At 36.9% G+C, this 21,545-nt stretch overlaps 1 protein-coding gene across 2 annotated transcripts in view; it reads right to left on the reverse strand.

Moving 5' to 3' along the window:
- The window catches only part of Dpp4 (dipeptidyl peptidase 4), a 74,888-nt gene that overhangs the window by 10,653 nt on the left and 42,690 nt on the right, over positions 1 to 21,545 (reverse strand). For both annotated transcript variants that reach the window (XM_004835859.4, XM_013076119.3), the window contains exons 11-23: positions 20,794 to 20,929; positions 18,350 to 18,394; positions 16,159 to 16,266; positions 15,842 to 15,909; positions 14,922 to 14,975; positions 14,447 to 14,568; positions 12,840 to 12,887; positions 12,496 to 12,594; positions 10,210 to 10,279; positions 8,380 to 8,574; positions 5,728 to 5,782; positions 5,024 to 5,123; positions 2,383 to 2,447 (exon numbers count right to left, since the gene is read on the reverse strand). In XM_004835859.4, the coding sequence (XP_004835916.1) occupies positions 2,383 to 2,447; positions 5,024 to 5,123; positions 5,728 to 5,782; positions 8,380 to 8,574; positions 10,210 to 10,279; positions 12,496 to 12,594; positions 12,840 to 12,887; positions 14,447 to 14,568; positions 14,922 to 14,975; positions 15,842 to 15,909; positions 16,159 to 16,266; positions 18,350 to 18,394; positions 20,794 to 20,929 (1,165 nt within the window). The remainder of the gene's footprint in view (positions 1 to 2,382; positions 2,448 to 5,023; positions 5,124 to 5,727; positions 5,783 to 8,379; positions 8,575 to 10,209; positions 10,280 to 12,495; positions 12,595 to 12,839; positions 12,888 to 14,446; positions 14,569 to 14,921; positions 14,976 to 15,841; positions 15,910 to 16,158; positions 16,267 to 18,349; positions 18,395 to 20,793; positions 20,930 to 21,545) is intronic.

Consider the following 21,545-nt stretch of genomic DNA (forward strand, 5'->3'; position numbering starts at 1 on the left):
TTTTTTCAGGACTGGGGATTAAGCCCAGGACCTCACACTTGCTAAGAAACTGTTCTACCACTGAGCTACATCCCTTTTATTTATTTTTTATTTTGAGACAGAGCCTCACTAAATGGACTAGGCTGGCCTCAAATTTGTGGTTCTCCAGGGTACTTGGATTAACAGCAGGTACCATTGTACTGTATCAACATTTTTTTTTCTTTGGTACCTGGGATCGAACTTGGGTCCTTGCGCTTGCGTAGTGGGCAGTGAAACCACTGAGCTAAATCCCCGGCCCACCGTATCAACTTTTTAAAATGAAACTTTGGACTTATCATCCATCATGCTCCAGACCAGGAAGTAGGATCCTGTGCAATATACTTCTGATGTTTTAGGAACTTTTAGTATTTCAGAATAGCAGAGAAAACTCTCCGGCAATCAAATTTAAGTATTCTGGTTGTAATACTATTATGATTTAAACTTTAAAATGAGACAAATGTGGTGCAGAAATACAACTTGTGTTACAATATTTCTGTTCGAAAGTTTGTATGTTGAATCAGGAAATGTTCTGAGGTTGTGCTCCTAAAGAATATAATGTTGAAGAAAGCTTTGAATACCTAAAAGCACTGCCCAGAGAAAAATCCAATACAAAATACCTAATCCAAGCAAGGGTTAAAAGGATAATAATAGGAATTCAAAAAGAGATGCTAGTTTCCTAAGAGGTGGAAATAAAGGGCAAATGACAGACCATGGAAAAGGAGAGAAGACAATGTCATAAAATAGCCACAGAAACACTCAGAGGACAGTAGGCCTGTTGTGTAAACTGGGCCATCATAAGAAAAGAGCTGACCCTTTGGTTAAAGAGCATGGACTGGATTTAGTTGAGTGCATAAGGAAGGACTTATTATTGTGTTATGGTGGGGAGGCCTAGCCTCCTATTTCTGTGTAAGGGATTGGAGTGCTGGAAGACAAGCTAAGGGGAGACAACCTGGGTACTGCTTTATAAAGTCCTAAGTCATGTGACAGCAGCAACATGGTTTGACAGAAGGGAAAGGATGTCTAAAGCAGTCTGTAGGATATGGAGGAGAAAGAACAGGAAGAATTAGGTAAAAAGTATTACATGAGAATATTGACAGAAATGGGGTCAACCTGATCATGGGACTGCTTTGTAGAGAAAAGATGATTTGTGAATCTCACTTTGCAGATTGTTGCTTTTCTATCTTGACTGAAAAACAGATGTAAACACACATGAGGCACTATCATGAACACATTACCTCCCCCCTGACTTGCTTATTAAGTTGAATGTAAAAGGTAAAAACCAAATATTCTATACTTGTTTGCAAAACCAGAAGCTTTCAGTTTTATTTTGTTTTGATCCAATGGTCTCAGAATCCACAGTAATGATGACATCATACAAAAATATACAAATACTGCTCAGAGCAATAGACTAATACAAAGTCTGTATTGCGAGTCATGACAGATATGAGGAAAAATTTTATTCTTGTTATTTTTCTTTTTAAAATTTACTGTCCTGGAAAGGCTTTTCAAGATCCTTTGGAGAAAAAAAGTGTCTTTACTTTTTAATTTATAAATTTTAGTTTAGTATTTTTTTCAATGAACATGACAAATACAATCAGGAAGGTTTTGGAAGGATCAAAGTTCTGTGAGAATCCCTAGTACTTATGCTTATGCTTAGTACTTATGCACATCCCTATACTTAAGCACTGCCAGTTGCATCAAGGTGGTACCAAAGAGAAAGCTCAGATTTTGCCGTGGCATCCACACTAACAACACAAGCTAATAGCAGCTGCAGCCCAATCATATTTCAATTGCAACAGCTCATCTGCAGAGAAACATGTCCATGGTTTTCCTATCAAGCAAACAGTCTTTGGATCTTATTCAGAAATTTATGATCAGGACATTTCAGGGTACTTCCCAACTGCATCTAACCCTCACCTGCTTTTTTCAAATTGTATCAGAAAAATTTGTACATAGTTGGCCATGAATAAGAAAATTATAGCCTTATATATGTCTTAATTATGATAATATCATAAGAAATTTTAATATACAACTAAAGGTTCAGAGAATTTTCTGGGCTCTAAAAGAATATGTTGAATTTGACATGTTTTCTAAACTGAAATTTTTATAATTAAAGTAATTATCTGGTGTTGCTTTGTATTTCCAAATGAATGCATATTGTGACCTATATAGCATACGATAAAGACTGTAATTATGCAGAATATAGTAAGGGAAGCTATTGGAGTATCTCTAAACCACCTGTGTTATTTCTTTTTAACAAGGATTTCATAGGAAATAAAAACTTTCTATTTTCTAGAATAGATACACTTAAAAACCTCACAACATAAATAGGCTATAAAATAGGCATCATTTCTCATCTCTTACCCTGTAATGGTCAAGGTTGTCTTCTGGAGTTGGGAGACCCATGTAACGTTCTGTATACACTGAGTCTATGACAGAAAAAAAGAAAAATGTGTAATTCCTGCAATAACAATTTTTCTTCCATTTATTCAGTTACTTTAGATGTTTTCCTATGTCTTAACCCGTGTACTGGTCTCTTGTGTTACCTTCAGAAGTGTGTCCTCCAGATTCGACTTGTTAATGTAGCCAGAGATGTTGATTCCCAGACCACCACTCAGACACATACTTCTTCCTTCCCAGCCCTAATTCAGTTGCATCTGGCCCTTCTGTTGTGGTCAGACAGAACAAGAGCAAACTAGATGACCTAAAACTCAATCAGTAATTCACCTGCAGAAAAGTCAAATGTGAAATATGACCTGCTCAAAGAAAGTCACTCAATGCCCCAATTCCCTCAAAGTTTTTGGTCCTGAAACAAATACATGCCCTAATTTATTTTCTTTCTGGAAGCTACTAACAATAATTATTAGTTGATTATTTAAATCATTTTCAATCTTATTTTTCAGGAGGTTGGGACTCACTATGATGAAAAGAAGAATTCAGTTATTAGTCCCATACCAGTTCAGATAAATCATCATAATGGATGATTTTCCCTCATTTTGGGGAAAGGTCTCATTTTTCGTGTTATAACACTTGAGCACTGTGAACAGATCACATTAATATTTGTCTGCTGAAATGTCATAAGCCCCTTTATCTTTAAGTAGGATGGAAAATAAGATGCATAATTAGATATTTTGGATAATTAGGCATATTTTTGGTCAATTTTAAAAACTAGATTACTCATTAGACGTTTGCCCTAAAATATCAATGAGAAAATTTATTGAGACAAAATTTTAGTATAAGTTCAGAAATTTGACATGACTATTTTGAAAGCTCCCTCCTTACGTGACCAGATTTCAGTAAATAAATGTAAAAGTGATCTATTGTCACTGTGTTATATAAGTTAATATATATCACTTGTATATCACTGTAATTGTACAAGTATTTCAATACCAAGTCTCTTAACTCTTTAAATGGAAATATCACCTAAATTCAACATTGTAACCCTTATTGAATGACTAACATTAGGGATGAAAAACTTTAGTATTAGTTGTTCCATATGTATTCTTCATGCCATTTCTAAAGAAATATTTCTCTTGTAAATGAGTAATAGTTATATATTATTTTGTTTAAAATGAATAAGACTATATGTAATTTTACACATCTAGAGGACACATAAAATATAATAAATATTTTAAAGGATGTTTAAATATAAGATCTTCATAAAATGCTTATATATTTTTAAAATTTAACATTTAGATATTAATAACTTAGGTTGTACATGATAGGAGGAAAATGGCCTCTAAGGGTGAAATAAAATTTTCTCCAAATAGCTACAGACTCCATTTTCATTTTCTTAGACAATAATATCTCTTTGTTATTTGTACTAGCCAGGTTGACATGTGTAAGGAGATCTAAACATTTTAAAAATAAGTTTAAAATATTATGCACAATTGAATAAAGTAGCTATTGTAAACTTTTAAAAATGTGCTTTGAAACCATTTGCCTATTCATTTTATCTAATCTTTGAATACTGTTTAAATTTGCACATACCTAAAAAGTACTGAATTCCTATGTATTGGCTGTTCTATATACATTTAATGGAGTTCCCTTCTTATCGTTACCTTTTTAAACTCACAAAGATTGTTTCTATTACTTTACTCACCACAAGAGGTCTTCAAAAACAAGCCATCCAACAGAACAACATCAAATAGAAAAGTGTTACATGAAACCAATTCCACTGTGTGCAGATCAAGTGGTAACTCTGCCCTCCATTTTTTTTAACAGAAAGATAGCCGTTATATTTTGTACATTCTACTGACTGAGACAGACTTTAAAAGAGGGGTTTTTGGAGGTCTGGTGCTTATATTTATCAGAATATAAGCTACTTAATAAGCACATCTATTCTCAATGATTTTATCCTTACACTTCATACAGGAATTGAGATGCAGTCATCGAAAGTCCTGCAAAATGCTGCATCTCTCCTCTCCTTTGACTCTTCCTTCCTACCTAGCCTTTCAGTGCTTGCTCCTTTCCTCTCGGGCTTTGTGCTCTTATATGTTATGATGTCTTACAGAACAACAGTTTCTCCATGATGCACATGATAGTCTATGGTATCATTCACCTATTAAGAGACAATGAGAAAAAACAAAACCCTCTGGAAATTCACCAGTCCTCATTCTTCTCTTTCTACTCAAAGCCCAATGTATATTTAACTTTTACTCAAAGGGAAAGAGATGCACATTTCCTTTCTTCTGCTAATGTTTAAAGTCCCCAAATCAAATTAAATAAAGGAAGGGCTTATCTGAGAGGTGTGCCACTGGGGCTGTTCCAAAACTTGGAAAATAATTTATAGCTAAGAAATTAATGTATAGATAACATATACCCAGCCAATCTTGCATGATAGCAGAATAAATGAGATCATCTTATAATAGGTATCCATACGGAACCGCTAAGATGAATCAGCCTATTTGCTATAGAAACACTGAAACTCAAAAGGAATGGTTTTGTTACTGAAGTTTTAAGGTTAACACTTATTATTTCTTTGCACCTGAGAGCAATTACATACCGTAGTAATCCCACCGTGACACTGGAGCCACAGCTATTCCGCACTTGAACACGTCACTTCCGGATCCTAGGACCATTGAGGTTACGTACCCTCCATATGACTAAGGAATGGAAACAGTTATTTTTATGGAGGTAAAGGATTAAGGACATATGGTAAGAGAGCTGCAGTTTCCACATTTCTCACATCTTTATATACTGTGCCTCTTTAGAGAGAGAAAGCATGCTATAGGAGGCTTAAATTGGCCTTAATTGGGCCCTATCTAAAGACTACACTTTCAGAGCTCTGGTTTCTTTTCTTGGTAAGATACAAGGAAAAAAATATGAAACATTTACTGACCCTGGAGACAGGGCGAACCAATGAAAGAAAAATCAATAAATAAAAACAATAAACACAAAATCTTTACTGACTGACTCCTGAGAAGAAGCCTCACTTCTTCACGCCTTCTCTTTCCTTTCTCCTTCCTCCCTTTTCCTCCCTCCCTCTTTCTCCCCCTTCCCTGTTCTTTCTGCCCTTCTCACCTGCCTCCCTCATCATAATAAACAAAGGTTCAAGTCTGCCTCAGCAGGCCTCTAGAGGGAGAATTCCCAGTGACCGAAGACCTGATAGACGCGCTTTTCATCTCCAAATATTTATATCCAAAAGGTAAATTAGCGTGCTCTGGGTTATATTCACCATAAAAATTCATCAATCATACAAGTACTCACCCAACCCCAAATTGCAATTCGTTTACTGTCCACAAATCCCATTTTTGAAAATTGTCTAAAACACATGAAAGAAGTTCACAAATCAGCTTTGCTCTGTGTATAGAAACTAAGATAACTGCATGAATATGAAATCCTGCCATTTGTTATTTCTTTCATTCTATCCAAAACTAAGATGGATCACTGCCAGAAATCAAAAACATCTGAGATAAATGTCTACCAGGCTAACTTAAGGTCCAGATGAACAAGGCTTACTTTTACTGGAGTCCATAAAAATTGTAAAATGTGTGTGTGTGTGTGTGTGTGTGTGTGTGTGTGTGTTTCACAGAAAACAAATAACAAATCCTGGCAGTTTTTTTCGCAGCTTTATATAAAAATTTGCAGCCCAGATGCACTTTTCTTTACATAATTGAATTTAAATCTCCCCAGATGTTTTTCCATTTGAGAGTGGCTGCCCTGCAATGGAGAAAGAGAAGGGCATGGAGAACATCTGGGTAGGGCTTATGAATGTCACTGGGCCCCCTACCTGAGAACTTAAATACCTCTGTCTAAATAAATCCCTTCTTATGCTGGGTGTTGATTAGTTAGCTCAGCACCATTAAGTAGAAAGGGATTTTTCCTTGATGGATTAAGAAGTCTTTTGCCACTAACCTGTGTTCAGAATTGCAATCCAAATAAAGAAATGAGAGATATGTTTTACCCACCTATTTCTTTTTATTCTCTTTAAACTTTTTATTTATATACCTGTTTCTTAATCTTAGCCTTACATCAAAAGGAATTTTGCTTAAAAGAAATCTAACGAATAGAGCATTCGCTTGGAGTATTGTGGGAGGTTTGGGAGCTTTTGTGTTAACATTTATGTGACTTTGAGAGTTTTTGTATTTTAAATTGATGATGCATGTCCTCGAGAAAATTAAAAATAGTTTTCAATTCATCTCCATGTTAAATTTTTTAAAGTTGAAAACTTCAACGTATAGATATATGCACTGACTCATGAGTGCATAACTTGATAATCCTGTATGTAGCGAATACACCCTTGAAGCCATGGCCTCTGGATACTGTCATAAACCCTCAGATAATTTCCCTCTTTGCAAAGGGACAAAATGAAATATTTCTCTTTTGTTAGATTTCACAAAAGTAACACCTGAATTTATACTTGATTTTTGAGTGTACATGAATTGGCTCACACAGGACGTATATGTTTGCATCTCTTTCATTAAACAGTATGAGATTTGTCCGTGTTGTGTTCAGTTCTTTTTAGAATCTGAAATAGTGTTCTATTGTAAACATACAACAACTAAGTATTTCATTAACTCAAGTTTCATTTTGTAGATACTCTATTTTGTAAGTGTAGGACTTTGTAGGTCAAACTTGAGAGGCCCTGAACACTGTGCCATCTCTCATACATAGAAGACAAGTCTAGATAGATAAAAACTTATTTTTAAAATATGAAAGCCTCAGGGGCTGGGGATTTAGCTCAGTGGTTTCACTGTCTGCTGCGCAAGCTCAAGGACCTGGGTTCGATCCCTGGTACCAAAAAAAAAAAAAAAAAAAGCCTCAGTCTTGAACAAATTTATCCTGCCTTAGTTTGGTTTTTTTCTTTCCTTAAAAGAATTTTTCTCCATTCATTTAATCATTCATGAATCTTCATGAATCCTTTTTTTTTTTTCTTTTTGGTATTGGGAATCGAACTGAGGACCTCAAGCTTGCCAGGCAGGTGCTATGCCACTGAGCTACATCCCCGGCCCAACATTCATCAATCTTTCAGCATTTTCTAGTCCATAATTTCACAGCATTGTCTCAAACCACCTCATTCATTAGACTTTCCTAGACATCCATGCCGTTAGTTGTAGAAACTTGAAGTTTACATTTCCCATTCACCAGTTGATGTAACTGAATAGAAGAGTTGGGATGAGACTGGATTCCAATCCTGATTCACTTTGGCAAGTTATCTAAGAGTTTCCATTTCTTAGCCTGAAATATGGGTAACAACCACTTCCCAGAGCTGCTGTGCAGCTTCAGTGACAATGCCTGCAGGTAAAACACTTCCATGTTATGCATACATCATGAGGAACTCATCACTTGTGATTCAGATCACATCAACATAAATACACCCATAAGTGAAGAGCACAAGAGTGAGATGTGATTCCTACTTAAGCCTTTATAATTGTGAGCCATGATCCTTCACAATTTCCCTGAAATAGAAGAGTCACCATTATCCAGACTGTAGGCTATTCCTAAGACTTCATAATTGTGACCCTCTACAATGTAAATCTATAGTGAGTTCCTCTACTTATCATTGATTACAAAGATGGGCTTCACTGTTTATTCAGATATTTACTCAGGGTACATTTATCCTTGAGTTTGTTCATGTGTTTGATGAATTTCAAGTCTCTGTTAGAATGCAGTAGCTCATGTGCCAATTCCCTTTCTAGAGTCACATACAAAGGCATAACTAGGTAATGCCTTTTTAAAACTTCATATAAATCTATAATGATAAATATTTTGTTAAAACATAATATCTTCACCTAAAACCTATCACAAGGATGAAAGATTTCAAATTCTTCCTGGCACATGTTAAATTCTTTATATTTTATAATTGTAAAATATAAATCAAGGGGGGAATGAAGTTAGAATTCATCTCCTAGTAATCACCTGGCTGCTTCAATTTGATCTTCAACTTCAAATGTTCCCAGTCTTCTGTTGATTGCATGCATGATCTTATCTCCTTGGTAACCACTTCCTCTGCCATCAAAGCTAGCTACTATGATGTTTTCTGTACTTGCAAGGTAAGTGGCCCAGTTGAGTCTGAAGAAAGCATCTGCTTTTTGACTACAGGGGCCTGCATATCTGTAAAAAAAAAAAAAAAAAGCCCAAATTGTTAGCTTTCATTGTTTTTCTGAATCAAATAAAGAGCACTTGCATTTCTCTTCCTTGTGAGCAAGATGTATACATCTCCCTCCATCATAAGCCTGAAATTATGCCAGCCAGTAGGAGTCCCAGAATAGGTCTAAAACTTGTCAATGTGATGATAATCACTCTGCGTTTCCTTCAAAGATGCCCATCAGTTTTATCTTAGAAGACAGTTATCAAACACAGACTTCATAGGTCAACATATTTAAAGTATTATAGTCTTCAATATCAAAGAAATTTAGCTCTCTAGTAGTGGAGTTAGGGACACTGTGCTATTTAAAAAATAAAGATGATGACAAAACTGCAGGTTTAAGCTTATCTTTCCATCTCGACTTAGAAATACTCCCAGACTGCAAGTTCATTTTCTAAGTGGAAACTTCCTTAAGGACTCTGCGGTGTCATCTCCCTTACAATTCCCTGACTTCATAAGTCATTCAAGAACAAACCAACATATGAATGAATGCTCTCACTTAAAAGTACAAAGGAGAAAGAAATACAGCCTTGTTTTGGAAAACAGGTGCGTTGTTCAACATTTATAAACAATTTTTCTCCCTTATATTGTTTTTTAATTAATTTTATTGGTACATTTTAGGTATACAATATAATGGCATTCATCATTGGAAATTTGCACCTTTACATAGTCTCTCTTGGTTCTTATTTTTTGCCCATTCCTCTACCTTCCCTTCAACCCCTCCATCCCTCTCTATTTACAAAGACTTTGTTTCCATTTTTCATTTTCTCATATTAATTCCATTCCCTTGTTGTTTGGTTTTGTTTCTTAATAAAGGAAATTATGTGTGATCTATGAGATTAGGGCAATTTTAGAAGAATTAAAATGTATTCCTAATCATCAATAAGAATATTTTACAATGATGCCACATTCACAATTCACATGAGTTCCCATTTAACCTTCAAAAACTTGTGATTTCAGGACTTTCTGTAGGATTTGAAGAAGTCTGGATTATAATGACAGTCTCCTACAACACTTCTTTTCACCCAAAAGGGGAATGAAAAATACCAGGCAGGAGTATTCCAGAAATAAATTTAGGGGAAGAAGAAAAGAGAAATTAGAAATTAGAAGAGAAATTTAGGGTCTTGATGGATCAAAGCCAATTAATGGGAGCAAATTTGGAGTGGGGGAACTGAGATAACTGTTAATACCCATCTCTTGCTTGTTGAAATGTCCAGGAGGTAGGATGAAAATCAGGACTTGAGGGACGGGGATTTAGCTCAGTGGTTCTGCTGCCTGCCTCACAAGCACAAGGTACTGAGTTCTATCTCCAGTACCCACCCCCACAAAAAAATCAGGACTTGAGAATTCCTATGGAATTCCCTGGCACTTTGAGCAAGCCAAAAAAAAAAATATATATATATATATATCATGGCAGAAGAAAGTGTCTCTCTTGTCTATTACGATGGCAGAAAATAGACTGAGGTTTGTGAGTGCAAAATGGAAGGAGAATGTAGTAATCAAGAAGAGAGAAAAGATGAATTTGGTGCTATTTTTCAGTAGTCTGTACTGGGGGAGGAGGCAGTTAATTATTAAATCACTCCCCCTTCTTGAGTACTTACACTTCTAATAGGAGAGGATATTTCTTGGATTTATCAAAATGAGGAGGCAAGATCATCTGATACCAAAATTCTAAACAAATAGAAAGATTAATTAGAAAGTTCACAACAGTTATTCAATATTTCATTCCTTATCTCTGTCCTTGATGTCAGGTCTAGAGTCTAACAATTTGTTAAATTAGAATACAAAAAAAAAATGAACTGCTTGGATTCAGCATGTTTAAAGATAAAACGCTCTGTCAGGTTAACATACTAGTTAATATTAATAAAGTTGTTTCTAATGTATCTATTAAATACATTGGTGCCTTGTAAAATAAGAGTACATCTTAGAATTTCTAATGTCTTATTTTTATAATCTGTTCTTTGGCATCTGATCTACTTATCTAGTTTGTTTATGGCTTATGTTCTAAGTTTTCCTCCAAAATGTTTTCCTCTTCTTGAATTTCCTTGAAACTGTTTAGAATTTGTAGTTGGCCCCAACTCTATTTTAAAATTCTGATTTAATAACATTTTTATAATTCCTATTGCCATCCCAGACCGCAAAGCTGAGCTCCCATTTTCAGTTCTGTGTTTCACAGAATGAAATCGGGGTTCCATGGAGCAAAGTGTTACATACATTCTGTGTGATTTTTCCATGGATCTGTTTAATTCCCTGAGCTTGATTTAACATTAGTTTAATAAAATTTGTCCCTAAATAATGAATCCATTTCCTTTACTCTCAAATGAAAGATGGGTTAGACTAATATATCTGAAATTTTTTTAAATTCCCATATTTTAATAAGATTATTTCTAGCTTTGGTATATTTTAACTACAGGCAAAAAAAAAAATCTTTATCTCTAGAGTTGTTTTTTACGTTTATTTTCCTTTTGGTTGTTTGGTTGATGTTACAATTATTTTGGTTAAGGGGGACAGAAAGATTTAGGAATAAGATCTTTACACAGATTTATCTTCAGTTCATATTCTGCTGATTGTTTTAATGCCTTCTGATTAAATGTGCTTGTAACAATGAAAATTTCAAGCTTTTATTATAATTTCAATAAAGTATCATACTATCAATTGACTATGATATTTTAAATAAATATGCTAAAGTCATCATTTGATCCCTCCGTTGTCTGAGCCAGCAGGGTATCAACTACAAGGTGCTTTAGTTTTGCTGTTTTACAGATGCGCGCTCTATTCTCTGTGGAGAGGGCTCCTAGTCACAGTCTCACCATCCTGCTCCCTTCCCACAGACTCCCCCATGTCCAAGTCCTCCTTTCCTATAATTTGAAAGGTTATAACCACCTCCTGGTCCTACAATTCTTATCAAATTTTCCTGCTGATCATGGGTCTTCTCTGACCTTAAGACTTTCAGGCCTCCCTACTGTTTAACCCCTGAACTATAGTGCCACACCTCAGTATTCAATGTCTTCTATACCAGGCTGTAAATGTTGGCTCTGAAAAACTCTAAGCTCTTCACTCAAGTGTAGCTCAGGGCCAGGGACACTGGCATCACTTCGAAGCTTATTATAAATGCCAGATCCTGGGCCCACCTGATCTGCTGGCTCAGAATGTGGCTGTTAACAGGTGGCTCAAATGCACATGCAGTTTGAATGCACTGCTCCAAGTCATTCTTCAGAAGTGCCTACACTTTCCACAGCCTATGCTGCCATTCAAAGTGAGATGAGTTGAATATTTTCTACTACTATCTTAAATTAAAGAGAAAACAATTATACTAAACCATTTCAGATGGATTCTTCTTCTTGTCTCTATAGCCCCTTACTGGGGCAACTCTTTTTTCTCCTTAAAGAAACCTATTGTTCGTAGTGGTCCTTGAATATAATCCATGATGAGATTATCAAGCCTGGTCCTGGGCTAACTATGACAGAGGAGGATTAGGAAACATTAAAGATTTCTGTCCAGGGTTGAAGTTTCAACCTTTATCAACAACTCTAACTTTTAAATATAATCATTTCAGATAATTTTCAACTTTTTGGCTTAAAGGTAGGAGATCATTAAATTAAACATACAGTTAATACTTACTAGTAGAATAGAGTTATTGAGGAGAGGAAACTAAACCAACAGTAGCACATTTTCTCCAGAAACCTTTCCTCTTAACAAAATACATTGCATATAAAATGTTATTGTATTTTAAGACGAAAGAATGGAAAAATAGTAATCCTTGTGATAGGATATTTCATGGAAAAATAACTTTCTAAATTAGATTTATATATTATAAAATGTATATTTTCTGATCAGATTATCATACTAGTTAAAATTTATTGGTGCTTCTATGAAATTTAACTTACTCGTTTCATTCAAAATAATGAAGTCCAACTTCTTGGAAGGCATTTGGATATCCTGCAGCATTTTCTCCAAAGCTGAATTGTCTTCCAAGACTCTTAGTTCTAAACAAATACAGGGAATAGCAGTAATTCATTACAATACAAAGAAATTAGATCATGCAGTGGAATAATGAGCAAATATGAAATGCACTGAGGGGACTACACACACTTCAGGTTATAAACCTTGTGTTCAAGTCACTGTTATAACACTCCAAAGCCAAAGAAAATCACACAACACTAAGTATATGTTGCTCCAATTCACACACACTTTCCTAAAAGCGAATGAAAGGTGAATTATGAGAAAATACCTTTAACATTCCTGTTGTCATGCAGAGTAAAGAGGGGCAGACCAGGGCCTGTTAACACAATCAGTGAAAAATATGTTTTAGATAAGTTTGGCATACATGAGTTTTCAAAAATGTCATTGATTACCATTTAACTTCAATAAAAAACATAATAAATATCAGTTTTTAAGAAATGTCAGTTTTCTTTAAAATAATTGTAATTGAGAGTAAGAAGTATGACTGGAAAAGCACAGGACTCAGTAAAATGATGGGAAGTGAAACTCTGCCCTGCTGAGCATCTTGGGGACATTACCATCCCTGCACAGATTTCCTGGTCACAGAGCTGAAATAAGAAGTACCCCCTTCCCCACCCTGATCTTCTCTTTGCTTGCTCACTGACCTTACCACCTCAGGGGAGAGCTCAGAAGCCAGCTGCACCTGGAGGAGAGGCAGGTCCCTTCATGAGGCCCCCACCCGGAGGAGTCCTGGAGCCCGGCAGCACATCTGCAGTGCCTGACTTGGATAAGCAATTCTTTTCTGGCATGCAAAAGTGTTTTTCTCACAAGCCCATATCTTCACTATTTATCCCAACTGTGGTAGCTGCGGAATGGAAGGTAATGTATAGGAAAGCTATTTTGTGAGCTATTTAATTTTGATTCATTTGGAAGATAGTATAATTTTCAAACTTGATTGAAACCAAAGTGAATGAAATATCCAGACCTGGGTTAGAATCCTGGCTGACTTGCTGTGTGACTTATAACAACATATTCACACTTTAATTTCCTTACATACAAAGTGAGGATAATCATGTCTACTTTATGGAGTTTTCTTAAGGATTTCATAAGATTTTGAATATAAAACTTTTAGTGTAGTGCCTAGTATAAAGGACATGGCCAAGAAAGGGTAACAAAAACAGCCATAGCAAAAAACTATAAATAAATGAATAATGATAAAGAAAATACATTCCTGAGACAAGAGTCAGATAATTGGTTCAGAGTCTTCTTTTGTGCCAAGGACAGTTATTTTCAGAATACTCAGGTACCTTTTCCTTTTGAGAAGTAACCTAGCAGGGTGTTCAGAAGGGAGGACTGGAGCACAGCCCTGTGTTTAAACCCTACTGTGCCTGGTGTGCGACCTGCAGTAGTCGCTGTGCTTCTCCTTGCCCAGGTTTCTTCATCTATAATAAATAATCGCAGTAACAGAAGATAAAGCAGTGGGCATATTGGGCAACTGGCATTTCTCACATTTTCTCATTTCAAGGGGTGAGTGCATAGCATAATCATTTAAAAACCCACAAAACATGGATTTATAAGAAAGAAATCTTCAAAGGGGACGAAAAGGTGATTTAAACTCACCACTTAAATGTGAATGGAAAGAAAGGGCCTGAGGCGATTGCATGACTCCTCAGGTTCAAAAGAGAACAAAGAATGATTCCCAAACTGGACACTGAAATGTCTGCAGGCACAGTAGAATGGGCCCAGAACAGAGTGAGAAGGTTCTAGAGAGGGGCACATCTGCTGGTAAAAGGAAGGCAGGCCAAGTTCCCCAGCCGAGAGAACCAAAGAGCTGCTTCCCCCCAACAAGTAAGTCAGAGCTACCACCTCCCTCCATCCCTGTCAGCACAAACTTACCCCAACATTTCAGCTGATAATATTTTGCCTCTTTACTAAATGACACAGAATAGTACTGGCACCTTTGTGGATTCAGCTCACAGCTAAGACACTCCACTTTTGCGTTGTCATTAAGTTGGATTCTGTAAAACCAATGGAGGAAATTAAGTACTTGGTTGAAGGATAAATGAAAGAAACTGAATAATGCCATATTCTAGTTTCAAAAGTATCAGAATGCCAAAGCAATTCTTAAAATCTTCTTTTAAAATGTGAACTAAATACACAAATTAGTAACTTCAAATCTCCCAGCATTTGAAAATGTCACAAAACATCTAACAAAGTCATTATTTTTGTGACATGCATATTGATTTATAAAAGAATAAAAGTGCTTGGTAACAATTTCAAATTCATATTAAAATAAGATTTTAAAAGTTCAAGTTTAGAAATTGTTCATCATCTAAAAGGACAGAAGTCAACAACTTGACAAAACTCTTACTTATAAAGATTTCTTCCTCCTGGCATCCCTTTATGTTCATTACTAATGTAGTATCTGGGAAGAAAATAAAGAAGTATGCATTGATTACCAAAATGTTAGTCTGGCGGAACTGAAGCAGTAGACATCAGCACGTGTCTATGCTCATGTGCATTAGTGTTCCCTCATTTTCAGCCATTGCTTCCAGGCCCCTCCATCACCCCACAAGCCATTTCTCTCTGTTGTCTGACCCAGGATGCTCTTTTTATTAACAGACTAAAATATATGAAACTGGGATTTATTCCTTAAAGTGACAAGTAAAAACTGAAAAGAAACCTTTTGTAAGAAAAATATGACTGATCAAATAGCCTGAAATTGAGATTGCATTTATCAATTGTTTTTCATATTATCTGATTTCTACTATAAGCTTCAAGATGGCAAAAATCTCATCTTCCAAAACAACTTCAGGCAGTGGCAAAACTCTTCCATGATGTGGCCAATAAAGAACTATGAAAGTGCCTAAGATTCTAATGAAAGGATAGTGGACAGTGTCAGGAAAGTTTTCCATTTTCCAAAGAAAAAGACCGAGACCTGGGTGAATACAATTGCCTTTTCAAGCCTTCCAAACAATCAGAGCCTCTGGAAGCTGACAGAATGCCCCCAGTGCTGGTGCAGCATTCCAGGATGTTCCAGTAAAAGACGCTGCAGCTCTGGGAATGGAAAGCAGGTAAGAGCAAGAGGTAGAGCTGCTTGGTGGCATGGTATCAAATCTGCTGAGCATATGTGAAAATCATTAAGGCTTCCGTATGTTAAAAAGAAAAAAAGTATTGAACACATTCCAAATAGACTACTCTTTATTTGTCAGAGATTTTTTTCCCTACTTCTGTGCAAAGAGGGCATGATTATGAGTGGGTTTATATCCTACTGATTATTAGAATACTCACAGATAATCGCTGGTAAGAGCTTCTATCCCAATGACTTCCCAGGCTCCTTTTGTAATAAATGTGCAATCCTGATGGGGTTTTTAAATAAAAGCTTTATTAGACTTTCTTTTTAACTAAAATTAAGTAGAAGGTTAAATCATTTATATCAGGAACTAAAATAGCTTTGATATTTCTTGTTGGATGTCTACATCACACCCCAGCCTTCTCCGTACACCATTAAAGAATTTGAATTAGTCTATTTGTACACACTGATAGACTTTACTAACTTTCCACTTCAAGTTAGTTTCAAAACCAGAAAACAAATTAAGAATACTCACTCTATTATCTATTTGGAAATGACAAATGTGTTTGTAGCCCTCTTCATTGCTGATGATCTTGTAGAAACTATTACCATCAGAGGTAAAATGAGGTTCTGCAGGCCTAAACTAAAAAATAAGAACAAAGAAACATGGAAGCACTAATCTCATCTGTCTCGTCTCAGTACCAACTATAATTTTAGAACATTCTCCCCAATACGTATGCTCAAAAAAGCCATGTTTTATTTGCCAAATAAAACTGGAGGGTCTTGAGATTTTTCCTTCAATAAAATGTGGACAAAAAACCCAAAACAGAACAAAAACTCAAGGGCAGTTTTTGGTGAGGAGTACATGACAGTGGTGAGGAGTACATGACAGTAGACACAAAATCAGTTGCATGGGCCACTTGATAACCAGAAAAGGTTACCATTATTTGGAGGCATTCTCTCTCCATAGGGCATAACTGACTTCTGACTCTAAGTGTATAAAACATAGAATTTATCTTTGTTTCAAGAAATATATTTCCTTGATGTCACAAATGTGCTTTCTTAAAACACACATATTATTATTTGTCTGTTTTAGGTTGGAGGTGGTTTGTAGTTTGGGGAGTTTTTTTCCTGTTTTACACATACTTGTTTTTGAAAGTAAAGCTTAGCTGTTAACCATTTCTGGACTACATACCATAAGAAATGTCTGATGTATATTTTACATGGGAACATTCTTGAAGTCGTTTGTATTATAAGCTTGTTTCATTTTGTTAAAGATAATCACCAATTTACCAAAAAAGATTGTATAGAAATATAGAACAAAAGTTTCAATGTTTTACAGTTCAATAAAAGATAATGCAGAGAATATAATGCGGTTTAAGTAGAAGAGCATCTATCCCAGCCTGAAAGGAATATGTCGTTTTACGATTTCTATTTCCTAGCTACATTTGAAAGCAGGTAGGAGATGGTCTTTTAAAATTGTTGGTTTACTTCACTCTTGATGTTTCCTCTCTCATCAGCTCCCATTTTGGGAAGGAAGAAAAATACTTCCCTCATCTATTTAGTAATTCAAAATGAATTCATTTATGGAGCAAGCTGAGGCATGCAGTATACTTGGTGTTCTCATTACAGAGCTCTGAAGCACATTCCCCTCTCTAGACCTGTGTTCACAGCCTTATCTTTTTAATACATTTCCCTGTTTCCCCTGGATGGAGTTGTGCCTAGTAGAAATGTGTGAAAAGTGGCATCTGTCTGGTTAAATACAGAGAGGAAAAAACATATTTTTTTCGAAGAGTCGTGAGGAAGTGTAGCATGTCTCTTGCCATGGAGGAAACCACTTTTCATGTTGGCAAACCTCTCCCCTCTGCCCAATGAATGCCTGAAGAAAAGGACTTGAGAATGCTGCTGGAGCTCTGAGCCCACCTGCTGGATTAAGGCCTTACCTCTATGAACCAAGACGTGAAATCTACATATTTTGTGTCACTGTGTTTCCCTTTTTACTAGGATTAACAGAAATCGTCTTAAAATTAGGTGCAATTCATTCCTCATCTTGCGTGCTAGATGTCATGCTTGCTGGAGTTCCTTCACCTAGGTACTCCCATCCATGGTATTGCAGCAGTGTGACTGCTAATTCTGTGTACCATGAACAAGTAATGCAGTGGGACTGAGGAGTGCAAGGGGCCTCTCAGGGTCACCTTGCTTTCCTAGTGAAAGCTCTGCAGCTGGGTGCCTAACAAAGTATGAACTCACATAAGCATGATTTTCTCCAAAGAGAGGTGTGTAGTGGGCATTCTATGGTTGGTACGGAATTTCTGCTGGATCTCCTTAGGCATTTGTCCAGCCTGGGTTGGAAACTGTATTTTCTGTTTTTAAAGCACATAACTTCAAATGTGAGGTCAACAAACACATTTGGCATTGTGGCTGCCTTTTAGCAATGGTTGCTTTTTAACTTCCTGGGAGCTACAATTTGCCTAGAGTATGTGTTTTGTTTTGTTTGCTTTGCTCCTGATTTTTAACTTACCTTCTTACTTTTTCCAACTGAATACATTACATACTCTTCATAAAAAGATATCTCTACAGAGAGCATTTCCAATATTTGAGAAATGGGTCAATAAGGATCTCTGTCAATGAGAAATAACCCAGAGCCCTAGTGTAGAATCTCTACACACCATAGCTCTGACTAGCTGACTCATAGTATGTGAAGCCCCATAACCCATAACACTTACTCTTCCAACCCAGCCAGTCGTGCTCATCTCAGTGTGCTCATGTGCCTAGGAAGAGAAAATCCCAATGACAACATTTCCAAGAGAAAGATGATGAAATACACTCTTTAGCCACAATGTGGGAATATGAACAAACTTATACTTATTGAAGTTATTGAAAATTATCTCACTCACACACTTCTATCTATGCTAGTATTTTTTGTGTGCTTACATTAGATCATTTACTGAAGAGTTTCCTTCTCTTTCTTCCACCCCAGCAGCCCATTTTTAAACTTCTGTTCTTCCTGTCCACCCAAGCCAGACTTTCCCGATCGGGAGTCTTTCCAGATTCTTGCTCTTCTCACAGTCATCTCCCTTGTCCCCTTTTTTGATTTCAGTTCCATCTCTGCCATCACTGTCTTCATCCATGTCCTTGGCAGGTTTCCCTGGTCCACTGACACAATCTCCCCAATGGAGAGATTGCTCATCTTTTCTCTTTCTGGTCCACTATCTATCTGCCCTGCACAGCCCTGAGCTGACCTCATTTGGCAACCTATCTAGTCTCACAAAGACATTCTCCCATCTAAAACCTTGAATCAGCTCCCCATTTCTTACAAGGTAAGATCAAACTCAGGCTGGCACCTGAGCTTATATCGCTAGCCTTTATTTTTAGCTCTGTTCCTTTCCTCTGGCCCTCAGAACAAGTACCACAATTTCTGCATGCTCTAAGGTTCTCATACTGGTTGCTTCAGCATAGTACTCCACTTGCATGGGCCTTTTGCCCTTATCTGCCCATATAGGACATGTTATCCTAGACTCCTCTATATCTCTACCATGTCTCCTCTTTGCATTGCTCTGCCTTCCCTCTCCCTCCAGTGTAGCTGGGCATCTTCTTTTGTCTTACATCTTCTTTTTACCTTGCTTATGCTTTTTTTAATGGCACAATATCATGGTATTTAAGTGACCTAATCAGTGCCAGGCAAGAAGCATATGTTTTGCAGTTTAAATTCTGGCAGTGTCTTGTGACCTGATGAAGCTCCTTAAACTTACAGTCACCACAGTCCCTGTTATATTGCAAGCACTCAATAAATGGTAAATCTCATGATTTATGTTCATAATGGGATTCTTTACCAGAACAGAAGCATTTTGGGGACAAGCAGGCTAATTCATTTTTTAAAATATCCATAGATTAGTACAGAACTTGGAACATTACAGGGACTCAATGTTTCTTGCATAAATAAGTAAGTGAATCAAGATATGCAGTGCTCAAGCTGCCTAAGATTTGAGTCTGCCCTGTACTCAATCAGGATGGGAGCAGGGAGGGAGGTGTGTAGACACAGGGCCGTGGCCAGAACAGGAGGCTTTAGAGGGTCCTTGGCATATTTTAGTCCCTGCCCTTCCTGAGACTGCTGGCTCTCAGAGGGGCTTAACTGTGATCTATCAGCCCAGCTAGCCCCCAATGGTCTTCTAGCTGGAAACCTCCCAGTGCTTCAAGGTTGGCTTAATACTGAGTTTGCCTGAGTGTTGCCACCCTCTTGTCTGGTAGTTATTTATTTAAGTTCTGAAGCTGTTTTCTGCTAAAAGATAATAATACTATGAGAATGAATCTGTGGCCTCTTGATACTATTTTGTTTTACATACACTTAGCCAGTCATTCTCTATACGCTATATCTCCTGGGTTAAAACACCTTTATTGAGCTTGCAGCCTCTGGCCCTGTTTACATTTTTGAATACTGACATCAGCACAGTCCATCAGATTCTGTTATGGCTTGTGTCTAGATGTCCTCCCAAAGCCACATGGGTCATAAGTGGGGCTTTTCAGAGGTGGCTAAATCTAGGGTGTGTGATGCTAGGATTAAGGGTGTGTGATTACTAAATTACTCCACTGATCTGTTTGGCATAGTTCTGGGTATGGACAATGGGAAGGCCCACCCTGGGTGTGGTTGGCACCACCCAAAGGATGGATAGCCTAGAAGGGATAAAAGGGAGAGGCAAGCTGCTGCTGCTTCTTTGCTACTTCACTGCTTTGTGGCCTTATGCATGCCATGAACTGTTTCTCTTCTGTGATGTCCCTCTCCCATGCCAATTTGCTCTGGAGCCAGTCAACTATGAACTGAAACCTCTACAAACTGTGAGTTGCAATAAACCTTTCCTCCTTTAACTTTGGGTGTCCGGTAGTTTGTCTCAGCAATAAGAGAAGTAACTGAGACAGATTCCATCTTCTGATTTTTCAGTCACCTTTTTCTCCTTCCCAAGTGACTACACTACAAATAAAACAGTATGAGTAGTGCATGAAGATGAACTTATCTTATATTTATGTCAGACTAATCCATTGCCTCAGTGCTGGATGGTAAGAGAGAAGAGAGTCAAACTTCATTTACTAATTGCCAACCTTCACTCTCCCTGAGTTCACAGAGCCCTCCAATTACATGTGATTTTCGAAGCAGAGGCCCTAGATCTATCCTTACCAGTGAACAATTCCATCCTAGGTTGGACTTGTCATAGTCACAGATATCCATGACAGAATAGTTCTGAATCCTCCTAAGCCACTGCAAAGCAATCCGTTCTTGTGTAGCCCATGTCACCCCACACAAGTAGTGATCCCTGGAAGAAAGTTTGGGAGAGGAAAAGAGAGAAACACAGAAAGTGAGAGAGAATGAATTTGTTCAAAGCCTTGGTACAAATAAATATTTTACTTCATAAAAAAATTGATCCTAATGAGTAGTCAAGTTTTAAATGGTTAAGAATATGATTTAATACCATAATATTTTAACTTTCCTCAGGCTTAAAGTGCAATTTAATTTTGAATGGAAATTAAATAGATGCAACAAGAAAAATAGTAGCAACATTTGACAGTGGCTTCACATATGTGACTGGAACCAGATGCTGAGGATTTAACAGGTCCTAAACTTGACTTGTGGTGGTACCTGGAAGTCAAGGATGATACTTTCGTGTCTCCTCTCTGTTGTCTTGAAGAAACAATACAATGAGGTCAGGGACACTGGCTGAGATTTGAGTATTTGCTGGTAATTGGATGTGTGTCTCCAGGAAATTCTGATTAGGATGAAACTACAGCTGACCCTTTTCTCAACTTCACTTTTAAACAAGGGAAAAAAAATTGACTCACAACTCCACAAATTTTGAAAATCAAAGAATTGTACCCTTAAAAAAACATTTCTAAAGAGAAAAAATATGAACTCTGTGAAGAAATCAAGGAACC

The sequence above is a fragment of the Heterocephalus glaber genome, unplaced genomic scaffold, assembly GCF_053883595.1.
Source record: "Heterocephalus glaber isolate CG9 unplaced genomic scaffold, H.glaber_assembly_v1.0 deba00000347, whole genome shotgun sequence".
In the NCBI taxonomy this organism is placed as follows: Eukaryota; Metazoa; Chordata; class Mammalia; order Rodentia; family Bathyergidae; genus Heterocephalus; species Heterocephalus glaber.